At 40.9% G+C, this 12,059-nt stretch overlaps 1 protein-coding gene across 1 annotated transcript in view; it reads left to right on the top strand.

Annotated features, from left to right (window-relative positions):
* Nucleotides 1–143: 143 nt before the first annotated feature.
* LOC123880486 (vacuolar protein sorting-associated protein 13B) overlaps nucleotides 144–12,059 on the top strand; it is a 74,820-nt gene continuing 62,904 nt past the window's right edge. The window contains exons 1-15 of the mRNA XM_045928626.1: nucleotides 144–351; nucleotides 527–685; nucleotides 1,226–1,403; nucleotides 1,515–1,572; nucleotides 2,228–2,418; nucleotides 2,860–2,998; nucleotides 3,663–3,859; nucleotides 4,050–4,225; nucleotides 5,150–5,332; nucleotides 8,345–8,485; nucleotides 9,145–9,326; nucleotides 9,774–9,904; nucleotides 10,221–10,428; nucleotides 10,776–11,008; nucleotides 11,823–11,954. Of these exons, the coding sequence (XP_045784582.1) occupies nucleotides 593–685; nucleotides 1,226–1,403; nucleotides 1,515–1,572; nucleotides 2,228–2,418; nucleotides 2,860–2,998; nucleotides 3,663–3,859; nucleotides 4,050–4,225; nucleotides 5,150–5,332; nucleotides 8,345–8,485; nucleotides 9,145–9,326; nucleotides 9,774–9,904; nucleotides 10,221–10,428; nucleotides 10,776–11,008; nucleotides 11,823–11,954 (2,242 nt within the window). The 5' untranslated portion in view covers nucleotides 144–351; nucleotides 527–592. The remainder of the gene's footprint in view (nucleotides 352–526; nucleotides 686–1,225; nucleotides 1,404–1,514; nucleotides 1,573–2,227; nucleotides 2,419–2,859; nucleotides 2,999–3,662; nucleotides 3,860–4,049; nucleotides 4,226–5,149; nucleotides 5,333–8,344; nucleotides 8,486–9,144; nucleotides 9,327–9,773; nucleotides 9,905–10,220; nucleotides 10,429–10,775; nucleotides 11,009–11,822; nucleotides 11,955–12,059) is intronic.

Genomic DNA, 12,059 nt, shown 5'->3' with positions numbered 1-12,059 from the left:
TTAACTAACTTGTTACAAATAACTACAAACTTGACATTGGTCAATCTTTGAAAAGCCAGACGAGAGAGAAAAAAAAAAAGGTAATCACTATGTTATACTCTGTATCATCAAAGAGTATGTTACCATTACGTGCATCATCTGATCATAATAATAAGATCATATTCTTTAGCCTAATCAAAACAAAATAAAATAGTCTTCAGGATTCGTAATCATTACTGAAAAAATTAGCAAAAAATTATTAAAATGTGCCCCTGTTAAGATAGCGGCTCTAGATGACTGTAATAATGTCGCTACTCCAATAAATAGGAAGTTTTAGTTAATTATTGTGCAAGCCCTTTGTGATTTTATTTCGTAAGTAAAGTATTTATTTTATTACACAGCCATACAATTCAGAGCTAAAGTAAAGGTGTTTGCTAGTTGAAAGCCCAAATTGTAAGATTTTGTTTTTATTAAATTTAAAAATGTTTTGAGGCATTCATGGTATAGTGCCAATTTTGTAACTATGTATTAAAATTTAAAATTTCAGGTTCTTTTAATTGTGCATTAATGTGATTACTACTTATGTTTTAACTAAATAGTGTATGTGTGAAGAATGAATATGTTCAACATTGAATCGTACGTCACACCAATATTACTGAGCTATGTGGATAAATATGTGCGAGATTTCAAACCAGCCGATGCTCAGGTAAGTTCATCTTTTATGATTATTTTTACCGTTTCATACCCAAACAGACCCCATTATTAATCCTCGCATGTCAGTTTGTCCATCCATCCATCCATATGTTTATCAGTGGGCTGTAACAGGTAGAGAGTTAAAATTTAAACAGAATATTATACCTGACTCCCCATTAGGCCGACAAACGAGTTGCAGGAAGCACCTGGTTTCAGGTGGTGCAATACATGTGGAAATGCCCAGCAAGGATTCTCTATCGGTCTTCTTTCTTTCTTTCTTCACTCGGTGCTGGTTTCCGCACTTAAACATCTTCATCTACCCACCGAAATCTTCACTCCAGCCATCTAAGCTCGTACCAGAAACTGGTTAGACTACCAAGATTGCTGAGGGTTTCATGGAGTGCGGTTGGGGATCCTGTTGTTCTGCCAAGCCCGTGCACTTTAAAAGCATGTGTGTTTCGTCGACCTCCATGCAGGCCATGCACAGACAACTCTCAGTGAACATGCTATTGGTTGATAATGATGATGATGATGAAGAGTAGAATATTTCCAGGTTACACTCTGGGCCGGTGGCGTCACATTGCACAACCTGGTGCTCAAAGCAGATGTGTTGCAGCGAGAGGTGGCACTGCCATTCACATTGGTGTCCGGCAGAATACATGAACTACTCATACAAGTGCCATGGACCAAGATCATGTCTGAACCCATTGTTGTCACTATTAATACCATAGGTGAGTTTTATAGTATATTAGCTGATGCTTGGGACTTTGTTTGCGTGGATTTAGGTTTTTAAAAATTCAGTGAGAATCATCAGGATAAAAAGTATCCATCATTTGTTTCAGAATGCATCCTTAGTTTAAATCCGCCAGCTGATGAAGTCCCGCCGGAGGAGACTTATAGGTAAGAGTTAAGACCCCCTCCCTCCCTCCCCCCCACTGTTCTCTGCTGGTGCGCGTTGCCCCTTATACTAAATGGACATTAAAGGTTACCCTAACAAGGTAAAACATGAAGTGTACCTAATTATTGTTAAAGATTGTTGCCACTTTGCAACCAAATCAAATTATTATAAAAAGTAATAATAAACAAAATGTGCGAATCAGACTCGCACTTGACCGGTTTTTCGGGTTCCATACCCAAAAAAGAAAAACAAAACCCTTATAGGATCACTTTGTTGTCTGTCTGTCCATCCGTCCGTCGTGTCTGTCAAGAAAACCTATAGAGTACATCCCGTTGACCTATGTAGAATCACGCAATTTGGTAGGTAAGTAGGTGTTATAGCACAAGTAAAGGAATAAATCTGAAAACCGTGAATTTGTGGTTACCACACAAAAAAATTAAAATGTGTTTCAATTTTCAAAGTAAGATAACTATACCAAGTGGGGTATTATATGAAAGGGCTTTACCTGTACATTCTAAAACAGATTTTTATTTATTTTTATGCATAACAGTCTTTGATTTATCATGAAAAAATACCTGAGAACGGAACCCTCGGTGCGCGAGTTTGAATCGCACTTGGCCGGGTCTTTTTTAATATGAAAATGACTAATGATTTCAGTGGCAGAACGCAAGTAGTAGAAGCCCCACCCGGGTACATGCAAGCGCTAGTGCGGCGCATAGTGAGCAACATAGCCGTGCGCGTCCACTCGCTCATAGTGAAATACGTGCACGATGACATCGTTCTCTCCCTAAACGTTAAACACCTCGCAGTCGACAGTGTCGGCCCGAATTGGGAACCGACTTTCGCTGGTATGTTGTTTTCTTTTTATTTTTTATTCAAAAGCACTTGTATGTCTGTCTGTCTGTCCATCTGTCTGTCTGTCCGTCTATCGTGCCTGTCAAGAAAACCTATAGGGTACTTCCCGTTGACCTAGAATCATGTTTGGTTAGAGTATATCTGCATCTTTTTCTTTTAATATTTCTAAATAGTGACAGACAATTACTTTTAAATTAAAGAGTAAATTTTAGTGCTACTCTACAAAAATCACTATGCTCAAGACTGACAAAAGTCACGAAGTTTGACAGTTTTAAGTTAAAGTAAGGTTGTCTACCCTTTTCTTATTACATTGGTAAGAAAAAGATGCAAGTACTCTAAAATTTAGTTAGTTTAGTTGCCACCAGAATCATTAGCGTTGCGTATCTAATATTTACAGACGGGCACTGTAACTAAGTCCTTTTGTAATCCAACAGATATAGATCAAAATCATCCAGCTATCAGAAGGCTGGTGCGCTTGGATGACCTCACGTTATGTCTGGATAAGAGTGACTCTGACGGCAAGATCAGATTCTACCATGAGCCCCTACTGTATCGCTGCCAACTAGACTTAAGGTCAGTTTTAGCTAATGGTGGTTTAAATGACCATATCATTTCCACCGTAATCGAGCCGCCCCGTCTGTTGTATCTGTCAATTCTGGGGAATCAAAACCTATAAGGTGCTTCCTGTTGACCTAGAATCATGACATTTGACAGCTAGCAATGTTTTATAGCACAAGTAATGAAAAAAGCCGGCCAATCCGAGTCGGATAAACATCACGTAAGTCAAAATTAATAATTTTACCGGAGAGCGAGAAAACTTGCTATTGTAATGGATACGGCACCTACTTGTTTTTATTTTTTGTTAAGAGTGGCTTTTTGACGTTTTCTTGTTTCTGACTGGCCGAGACGACGCTCTCGATTTTGTTAAAACCACCAAAAAATCAAAAAGTCAAAAAAACCAAAAAGTCAAAGTCAAAAAAATTTATTCAAAACAGTACGTTATACACTTTTTGATAGTCAATTGTTGGATTTGTTAGATAGTAATAGAATACTGATAATTAAATACATAAACTTAAAACTAAAGCTACGAGGAATCCAAACGCGCCCAGTGTTGAGAAGAGCCCACAACAAACTCAGCCGGGATCCATCCATCTTAGACTGCATCATTACTCATCACCAAGTAAGAGGAGCTAACTTGTAACCAAATGAAAAATATACATAAAGTTCATTGGTACAGGGTGCTGACGCGGCTGGTGTCGGCCAGCACGCGACGCGCGCGCAGCCTGAGCGTGCAGCTGGTGTCGCGGCGCCTGGCGTGGGGAGTCAACAGCGAGCAGCTGCTGTTGCTGTTGCGCTTGTTGCGCGAACGCGCCGCCCCGCCGCCCGCCACGCCGCCGCCCGCGCCCCGCTCGCCCAGCGCGCCCGCACCTATAAGTACGTACAAGGGCCGTAAGTCATTTAGCACCTTAATGATCATATTCGTGTGGCACGGCTGTGCACATGCGTTTCTTCTTCCTCGTTTCTAATCCGAACCCTCCTCATTCTGAGAGGAGACCCCTGATGATCATGATGAAAGAGAAAGCAGTACTAAATATACCCGACTCAATAGACCGTCCGATTGCAGATACATCATCGGGTAACTCAGCGGAGCCAGCTCGTGCAGAGAGCTGGTCGGAGTGGGCGTGGTCGTGGCTTCCCACGTGGATGGACCGCGAGGGCGTGGAGGAGGCGCCTGCGCCCGCCACTCCCATACCGCTGGCTTTCGCTGCACATTTTGATCAAGTCTCTTTAGTTTTTAAGGTGAGTCGTGGCTTACGAACAGCCGGGAATAATCCGGGATAAGCGATATAAATAAAAATAAAAAAAAAAATAAAAAATGGTCCACTAGATAATTCGCGGAGGAAGTACTAGTAGTTAGAGAAAGGAGAACAAATATTTTTTTAGAGGAGAATACATATAATACAAGAATGAAGAGCACAGTGGTGTCGCTCTTTGGAGGCTACGCTCTCGGTGCTCGGCTCCGTAACACAACAAACAATCGAAAGCCGAAAGCTGAAAACTTTCATCGCCAAAGCTGATGAAGTCTTATTTACATATTTCATTTGCGCTGCTTCATCAGTGAAGAAAGCCTCTTATTTCAGTATTTACAACCTGAATTCGTATTTCGGACACTGAAGTGACCTTCTATAGTGATATTGTTCGCCAGGTTTTTTTTTAAACTTGTAGGTTTCTTAGGTTAGGTCTTAAGTTTCAGTTAAAACGAGACAGATTTATGCCAGCAGTATGAAGCCGTTTCGTTTTAATAGTTTCTTAAGTCTGAGCACACACACACACACACACACAAACACACACACACGCACACACACACACACGCACACACACACACACACACACACATACACATACACGCACACACACACACACGCACGCACACACACACACACACACACACACACACACACACACACACACACACACACACACACACGCATGCACACACACACACGCACACACACACACACACACACGTATCCTAAATTTTGTTTTGTTTAAAATAAATATTTGTTTGTGAATGACGGAGGAGGAAGAGCGGGGACCCTGAGAAACAGGTTTTGCAAACCTAATTCAAGGCCCCTGAAACAATTTGTAAAAAGACCTATTTTAAAAACAAATAAATCATTTCATTTCATTCTCGGTATTAGAAAAAAAAAATATAATATTCAGATAATGGAAGTAGAAGGCTCGAGTCGCAAGCGCTCTCGTGGTATCCTGGAGCTGATGGCTTCGGACGCGGTCATAAAGAGTTCCGGGTGCTCGCCGACGCTCCTGCGCCTGAAGATGGGCACGAGGAACCTCGTCCTCAGCTCCCACGGGAGATGTGTCTGTGGGCACCTCGACAATAATACGGTACCTACAATATCATAGTACTTTTACCTACACTTTAAGGGTCATGAGACTGGCCTGGTTTTTCGCAATTTGTAAACTAATACGAGAACGTAGGCTTATGGTTATTTTATTTGCGACAGTGGCAATATCATCTTCACAGGTTTATATAAAAATATTTACTTGAAAAGGTCCAGTTTAAGAAATAAATTAAAGTATCGACTAATTTGTGAGAATAGTCGATACTTTAATTAATTTATAATTTCGCGGGCAGGCCGGTCTCATGCCCCTTAAGAAAAAAAAGACGATGTCGATTTCTACCCTCATCATGACCAGCGAATTCATAATTTTGGAATATCATAAAAATAATTCAAAATATATTTTTAATAATAATCTAGAGCAAATCAAGGCAAAGACAAACTTAATTATAATAATTAAAAAAAAACTTGTAAATAAGAATGCCTGACAAAAAATATTAGCAACTACTTTTTGATGTGTTTTTGTGGTAAGAAAAGTATTTTTTTTTTTAAATTCTTAAATGTACAAAACCCTGTTGCTTTAAAAGCTTATAAGACCTGTATTTTGAATTAATACTTAATTTTTCATTTAAATAAACTATATGCAGCTTTTGGTCGCGACAGTTTCTGGTGAGGGCATACCTCATCCTTTCTAAATAATTTTTAAATAAATATTTTTTTAAACAATTTTTATTAAAATTGCAAAGATCGCTTCAGTACTGAATTTATTTACCTATTTTTCTTATATAGTTATTATAGTATTATATTTTTCTTATATGGTTATAGTTATTATTACAGTATTATATTTATTCTTATATAGTATCAAAGCTGCCGCCGTGACATCTAACGTTGAATATGAACCAAAGTCTGAGTTTTACATAAACACTGCATAGTGCAAAGCATCCAAATATTCTATTTTTTTTTATGTTTTGTATTCAACCAGATAACAGATAAAATAGTTTAGAATATAAGTAGTAGTAAGAGCTAGCGAGGACTTCGTCTGTGGTGGCGTTTACTGGCGCGCGTGTTGTGACTTTTTGGAGTGTTTTTGTTAGATGTGGCCGGTTTTTGTGTTCTGCTGGTGTTTATGTGTGGTGGAACTGACCAAGGAACTGACTGGGAAGCGCTCTAAAGGGGCGCCGCGTGTATGTCGGCGGGCGCCGGCACAGACGAAGTCCATACTTATACATATAGTTTTCCTAACTTGTAAATGACTACAAACCTGGCATTGGCTAATCAGTGTAAAGCCAGACAAGAGAAAAAAAAGAGCTAGCGAGCAGATAGTAGTTGCCTATCTACATTGTGTGTAATACAATTTATATCTAAATTCTATCTATGTATATAAAAGTTTGTGTGTGTGTATGTTTCTTACTACTTCACTCAAAAACTACTGAACGGATTTGGCTGAAATTTAGAATAGAGATAGATTATACCCTGGATTAGCACGTAGGCTACTTTTTATCCCGGAAAATCGAAAAGTTCCCACGGGATTTTTAAAAAGCCTATATCCACGCGAACGAAGTCGAGGGCATCAGCTAGTTATCTATATTTCTTATATTTCTATATTGTGTGCAATGCTATCTAACTATATATGTATCTAAAAGTAAGCGAGTAGATTGTAGTTATCTATATTTCTTATATTATTATCTATATTGTATGCAATAAGATTTATATCTATCTATATACGAAAGTGCTTTTGCATAGAATTGTAATTTATTCAAAAAAAAAACTTTTACAACTGCTTTTGAATCGTCAAAATAATTTACGACTGGTCACTTGGTAAAGTCATAGGTCTAAAATATGTGAAAAATGTTTCTGCGAGTAAAAATCTGCGGTTCCTTTTCTATGTGCATTGCATATACTATACCGCACGGGAATATACAGTTATTTTTTTTACTACAAGGTGTAACCAGAAATACTAATAGTACTGATAACCACAAAAAAACGCAAAAAAATAAAAAAGTTCTGTATTTTTAAAGGTCACAATATATTACAAATAAAGTATCTGACTGACGATAGAGGTCAACGAACGGTACGTAAATAAGCCACTCGGGGTCAATGCCGTGTCATGGATTGGGCATTGATCCGAGTTTTGCACGCTATATATTGCGGGTTTGAAAAATACTAAATTACTAAAACTACAAAATAAGGTAAATGGTTATTGGCATTGGATTGTGTTTAGGTTACTACCTAAACACAACCCTCAAAAAAACCCAACAATAATAACCCTCAGTTTTTGCTAGAGTTCTGGTTACACCTTGTGTATGAATAGCGAGCTAATAATAGCGAACTAATAGTGGGCTACCTCATGTTAAGTGATTACCGCCGCCCATGAACATTTGCAGCACCAAAAGCTTCAGGATTTGTTGATCAGCTCTTTGAGTAACCCTGTATTAAAATCTATTGGTAACACGGCCGAAGCGAGTTTAAAGGGAGTTGCGAATGTGTGACCTTAAAGGGCTTTAAATGTCGGCCCTACTTGTGCAAAGCCAGTTGGCACATTCCTGCTTCTGACGTCCGATGCAGAATGAAAAAAATATGTCAGAGTATTGGCAGTGTTACCAGTTCATCCAAAACTAAGACCTCAGGCGCAGTATAAAGACACAGTAGTCCAAAACCTTTGATCTCGTGGTAAATAATGACGACCCTTCAATATAAGACCCTAACTGCGTAAGTAGTTCGGGTCGCTCCTTCGTCCCACACACTACACGACTTTATCGAACCTCTGTATGTAATCTCATGTCCTTACTCTGTGCCTCATGTCTTATTTACGGTTTCAGGCCACTTGTTTGTAATCATTTGCGTTGTGCAAATAATTTCAAAATGTCGGTGCTCGCGCCATCACTCAAGCTTTTTGTAGGGACAAATCAGTCTCACTTAAGAAAATGTGTAATAATATTACCTTTTAACAAAAGCTTCACGGTCAATTAAAGCCTGGAGAACAAGGGGAATATTAATCATGGCTACAATTCTTTTTAAAAAAATGCTAGAGTCTAGACCATCCCTTATTCGTACGCAGAACACCGAAGAGCCAATAATATACCTCGACAAGATACATGATCCAAATGAAGCACCTTGGAGTTGGGTCGACGAGGAGTTGAGCGACCAAGCCGTAGAGACCGCCGTCGCCGCAGAGGAAGAGATGAAGGAAATAACTGAGGTACGACCGATAGCTATAACTTCTTTCTTTTGTTATACACTCTTATTTTAGGGTGCCGTACCTGAAGTACGCAACGGGTCCCAACAGGACGCTAATACTAAGTCTACGCAGTCAGTCTGTCTGTCAGCGGACTTTATCTCATGAACCGTAATAGGTAGAGAGTTCCACGATCCAAATGAAGAACCTTGGAGTTGGTTGGAGGAGGAATTGAGTGATGAAGCTGTAGAGACCGCCGTCGTCGCGGACGAAGAGATGAGGGAGATATCAGTGGTACGAGCTATACAAGCCTCAATAGCTCAACGGTTGAGGAGCGGACTGAATTCCGAAAGGTCAGCGGTTCAAACTCCACCCGTTGCACTATTGTCGAGCGTACTCCTAGCATAAGCTTAGCGCTTAGTTGGAGGGGAAAGGAGAATATTAGTCATGAATAGCATGACTAATATTCTTAGTTATAAAATAAATAGGCTATAATTTATTTCTTTGCTTACACTCTCCATTTATAGTACCCGAAGGGTGATAAACGGGGACCATGTTTCTATGCTTCCGCTGTCTTTCCGTCTGTCAGCGGGCTGGATTATGGTCCAAACTCAGTCCGATTCATGCTCAGTAGTGAGCGTGCTCTTTTGTGGTAGTTAATGATGATTCAAATTGCATTACAGGAGTCAGAGTGTATCGAACAACCGACTGTTGAGACGAAGGAAGCCACTCAAACTCAGGAGGAAGTGGATGAGTTTTGGCAGAAGATGGCTCCCGTAGTTTACCTCGAGTACAGCCACGAGAGGGCGCCATCGAGTGCGTTCACTAATCCGTACGACAACCCGCCCAGGGACTTCGAGTACAGGTATTATAATCAAAGTCGTATAGGAGCAGGCGTTAGTTTGCGGAAGTCTATAATATACAAGGAACCAAAAGCTTAGTTTGCTATAATCCCCTAAACCAGACAAATCTATATGGTACCACGCAGCACCACACAGATACCAAAACCACTCGACGCACGTTTTGCCCCGACACCAGAACATCCTCAGGAGATGAAGACCTTCAATGCATAATTGCAAACTTGTAAATTTGACTTTGCAATTAGGCATTGTATGGTGTAACAACACTTGTTGCAGAGACGAGGAACCTCGGTTTTAATCCTGAATCGATATCTGTCAAATATTACTTGGGGTTATACGAAAGATTCGTTTCATGACCTACCTAGCGTCAAATGTAAGTAACATTTGACGCCAGCTAGTCTAGCTCGATGTTTTGTCACAAGTTTCGTAACTGTCGTGAACTGTGTTTGTAGCGACTGGGTCGAGAAGAGCTCAGCGAAGGTGACAATACTGCCGATGGTGCTGACCGTGTCCACCGGCCTCCTGCACCGCCTGGCCGTAGCGAGGAACGTGATCAAAGAAGTGCCGCCCATGACCGAACCCGGTATGCTCAATGTTTGTTTATTTTAGCCTCGATAGCTCAACGGTTGAGGAGCGGACTAAATTCCGAAAGAACGCTGGTTCAAACCCCACCCGTTGCACTATTGTCGTACCCACTCCAGGCACAAGCTTTACGCTTAATTGGTAGGGCAAGGGGAGTATTAGCATGGCTAATATTCTTTAAAAAAAACTTATGAAAAAATTGTAACAGGAAGCAGAAACTCTAGACATGACGAGTAAACTAAACTAAGCGCTTGCATCTTGAATCATATTCTTCCAAAAAAATATTTCACTAAACAATCCTTTGTTATTCTATCCAGAAATTCCAATGCGGACCCTTACAGTGGAGGAATGTGAGTCTCTGTCGGAGAACTTGCCTCAAAGGCACACAAACGTGGAGATAACGGGCTTGCGGGTGCGACTGCTGCCCTCGGACCATGTGGAGAGGCCGGTCAAACCGCCGCTCGCATTGGATGTACTACTGCCCAAGGCGACCGTACTGATCACCGGGCCTTTGTATCCTCACAGGTAAGAATTAGCACCACACAATATTTAACAGTTCCTTCCAGGTTTTTTTAAATAAAAAGTAGCGAGCAAACAAGCAGGCGGCACGTAACGTCACTTAACAAACCTGATGTTAAGTGATTACCGCCAACTGTGACCATTTGCAGCACCAGAGGAACCGCCGATGGGTTGCCGGTCTTTCAGGAATTACAGAATGATCGCTCAATAAATAATAAATAGTGACTCTAGATACGACGCAATAAAGTATAGTAAAGAAGGAGTAACAAACATACACACACATACACACAAACTTTCGTTTTTATAATAATGTGATAGTGTGATAGTGTGAAGTGTGATTTATTTGTTTATAGAGTGTGCTCAGCAGCATGTCAGATCCCCGAAGACTCTGGGCCGCTATGGCAAGGCGCGCGTGTCCACGTGACGGCGTACGTCACGTCACTACAAGCCGGCATCTGTTCGCCGGAAGACGAAACCCCCAGACCGTGCGCCAGAGCGGACGTCAAGCTGGTCACACACACTCTGCTGAATAGACCCTTTTTCAGTCGCAGAGAAAATGTGCTGTTTAACTACACTGTCAAAATACGTAAGTCCGAGCTTCATCATCATTAGTACTACTGAGCACTGTAGGTCGATTGGCTAAATTTATGGTATTACTAGCCGATGCCCGCGACTTCGCCCGCGTGGATTTAGGTTTTTTGAAATCCCGTGGGAACTCTTTGATTTTCCGGGATAAAAAGTAGCCTATGTGCTAATCCAGGATATTATCTATCTCCATTCCAAATTTCAGCCAAATCCGTCCAGTAGTTTCTGCGTGAAGGAGTAACAAACATACACACACACACAAACACACACACACACACACATACAAACTTTCGCCTTTATAATATTAGTGTGATTCTTCCAACAATGCGTAGCCAATAGTGAGCGAGCGTCAACCAATCAGAGGTGATTGCGATCGTGACATTATAGCTGTCATTCTACCGCAATCGAGCCCCTAGTCTCCTCTCAGAATGACAAGAGTTCAAGCTATAGGCCACCACGCTGCCGAAAACGACGATATGACAAATATTAGATTTTTTGCGATGGTGAAGTAAAATCAAAGAAAAATATGGCTACTACAAAGCTAGCTACTTGCATCAAATGTTAGTATATTTGAATACTAGCATTTGATGTCTGCCAGTGACGTCGAAGCCTCGACGTTTTGTTACAAATTCTCTAAATGTAGTGAACTGTGTTCTCGTGGCAAATACACCCTTCGATATAGGGCCTTAACGGCGTAAGCCAGTTCGGGAAGCTTCTTCGTCCTGCACTTACCGCACGATTGCTCTGTCTAGAGTAATATCCTGTCCCTACTTTGTGAGTAGTTTACATTATATTGAGGTTTTCTATCCTTTAAGGTGAAGCAAGTATGTGCGGTTCATCAGCTCGCCTGCAGGCGGCGTGGCAAGTGGCTGCGTCGGTTTTAAACGAAAAGCTGTCCACCCCCCTACGCTATACCACGCTGGCAAAAGACGCTCTTAAAGACGAAGGTGCGTATTTTTTTCTGAGCGTGCTCCACCTTAGGCTGCATCATCTCCAGTTTGGTGTGATTGCTGTCGAGCGCAAGCCTATACAGGTTTAAAAAAACTCGTGGG

The sequence above is a fragment of the Maniola jurtina genome, chromosome Z, assembly GCF_905333055.1.
Source record: "Maniola jurtina chromosome Z, ilManJurt1.1, whole genome shotgun sequence".
Taxonomy (NCBI): Eukaryota; Metazoa; Arthropoda; class Insecta; order Lepidoptera; family Nymphalidae; genus Maniola; species Maniola jurtina.
This window is presented reverse-complemented; position numbering and strand designations above follow the sequence as displayed.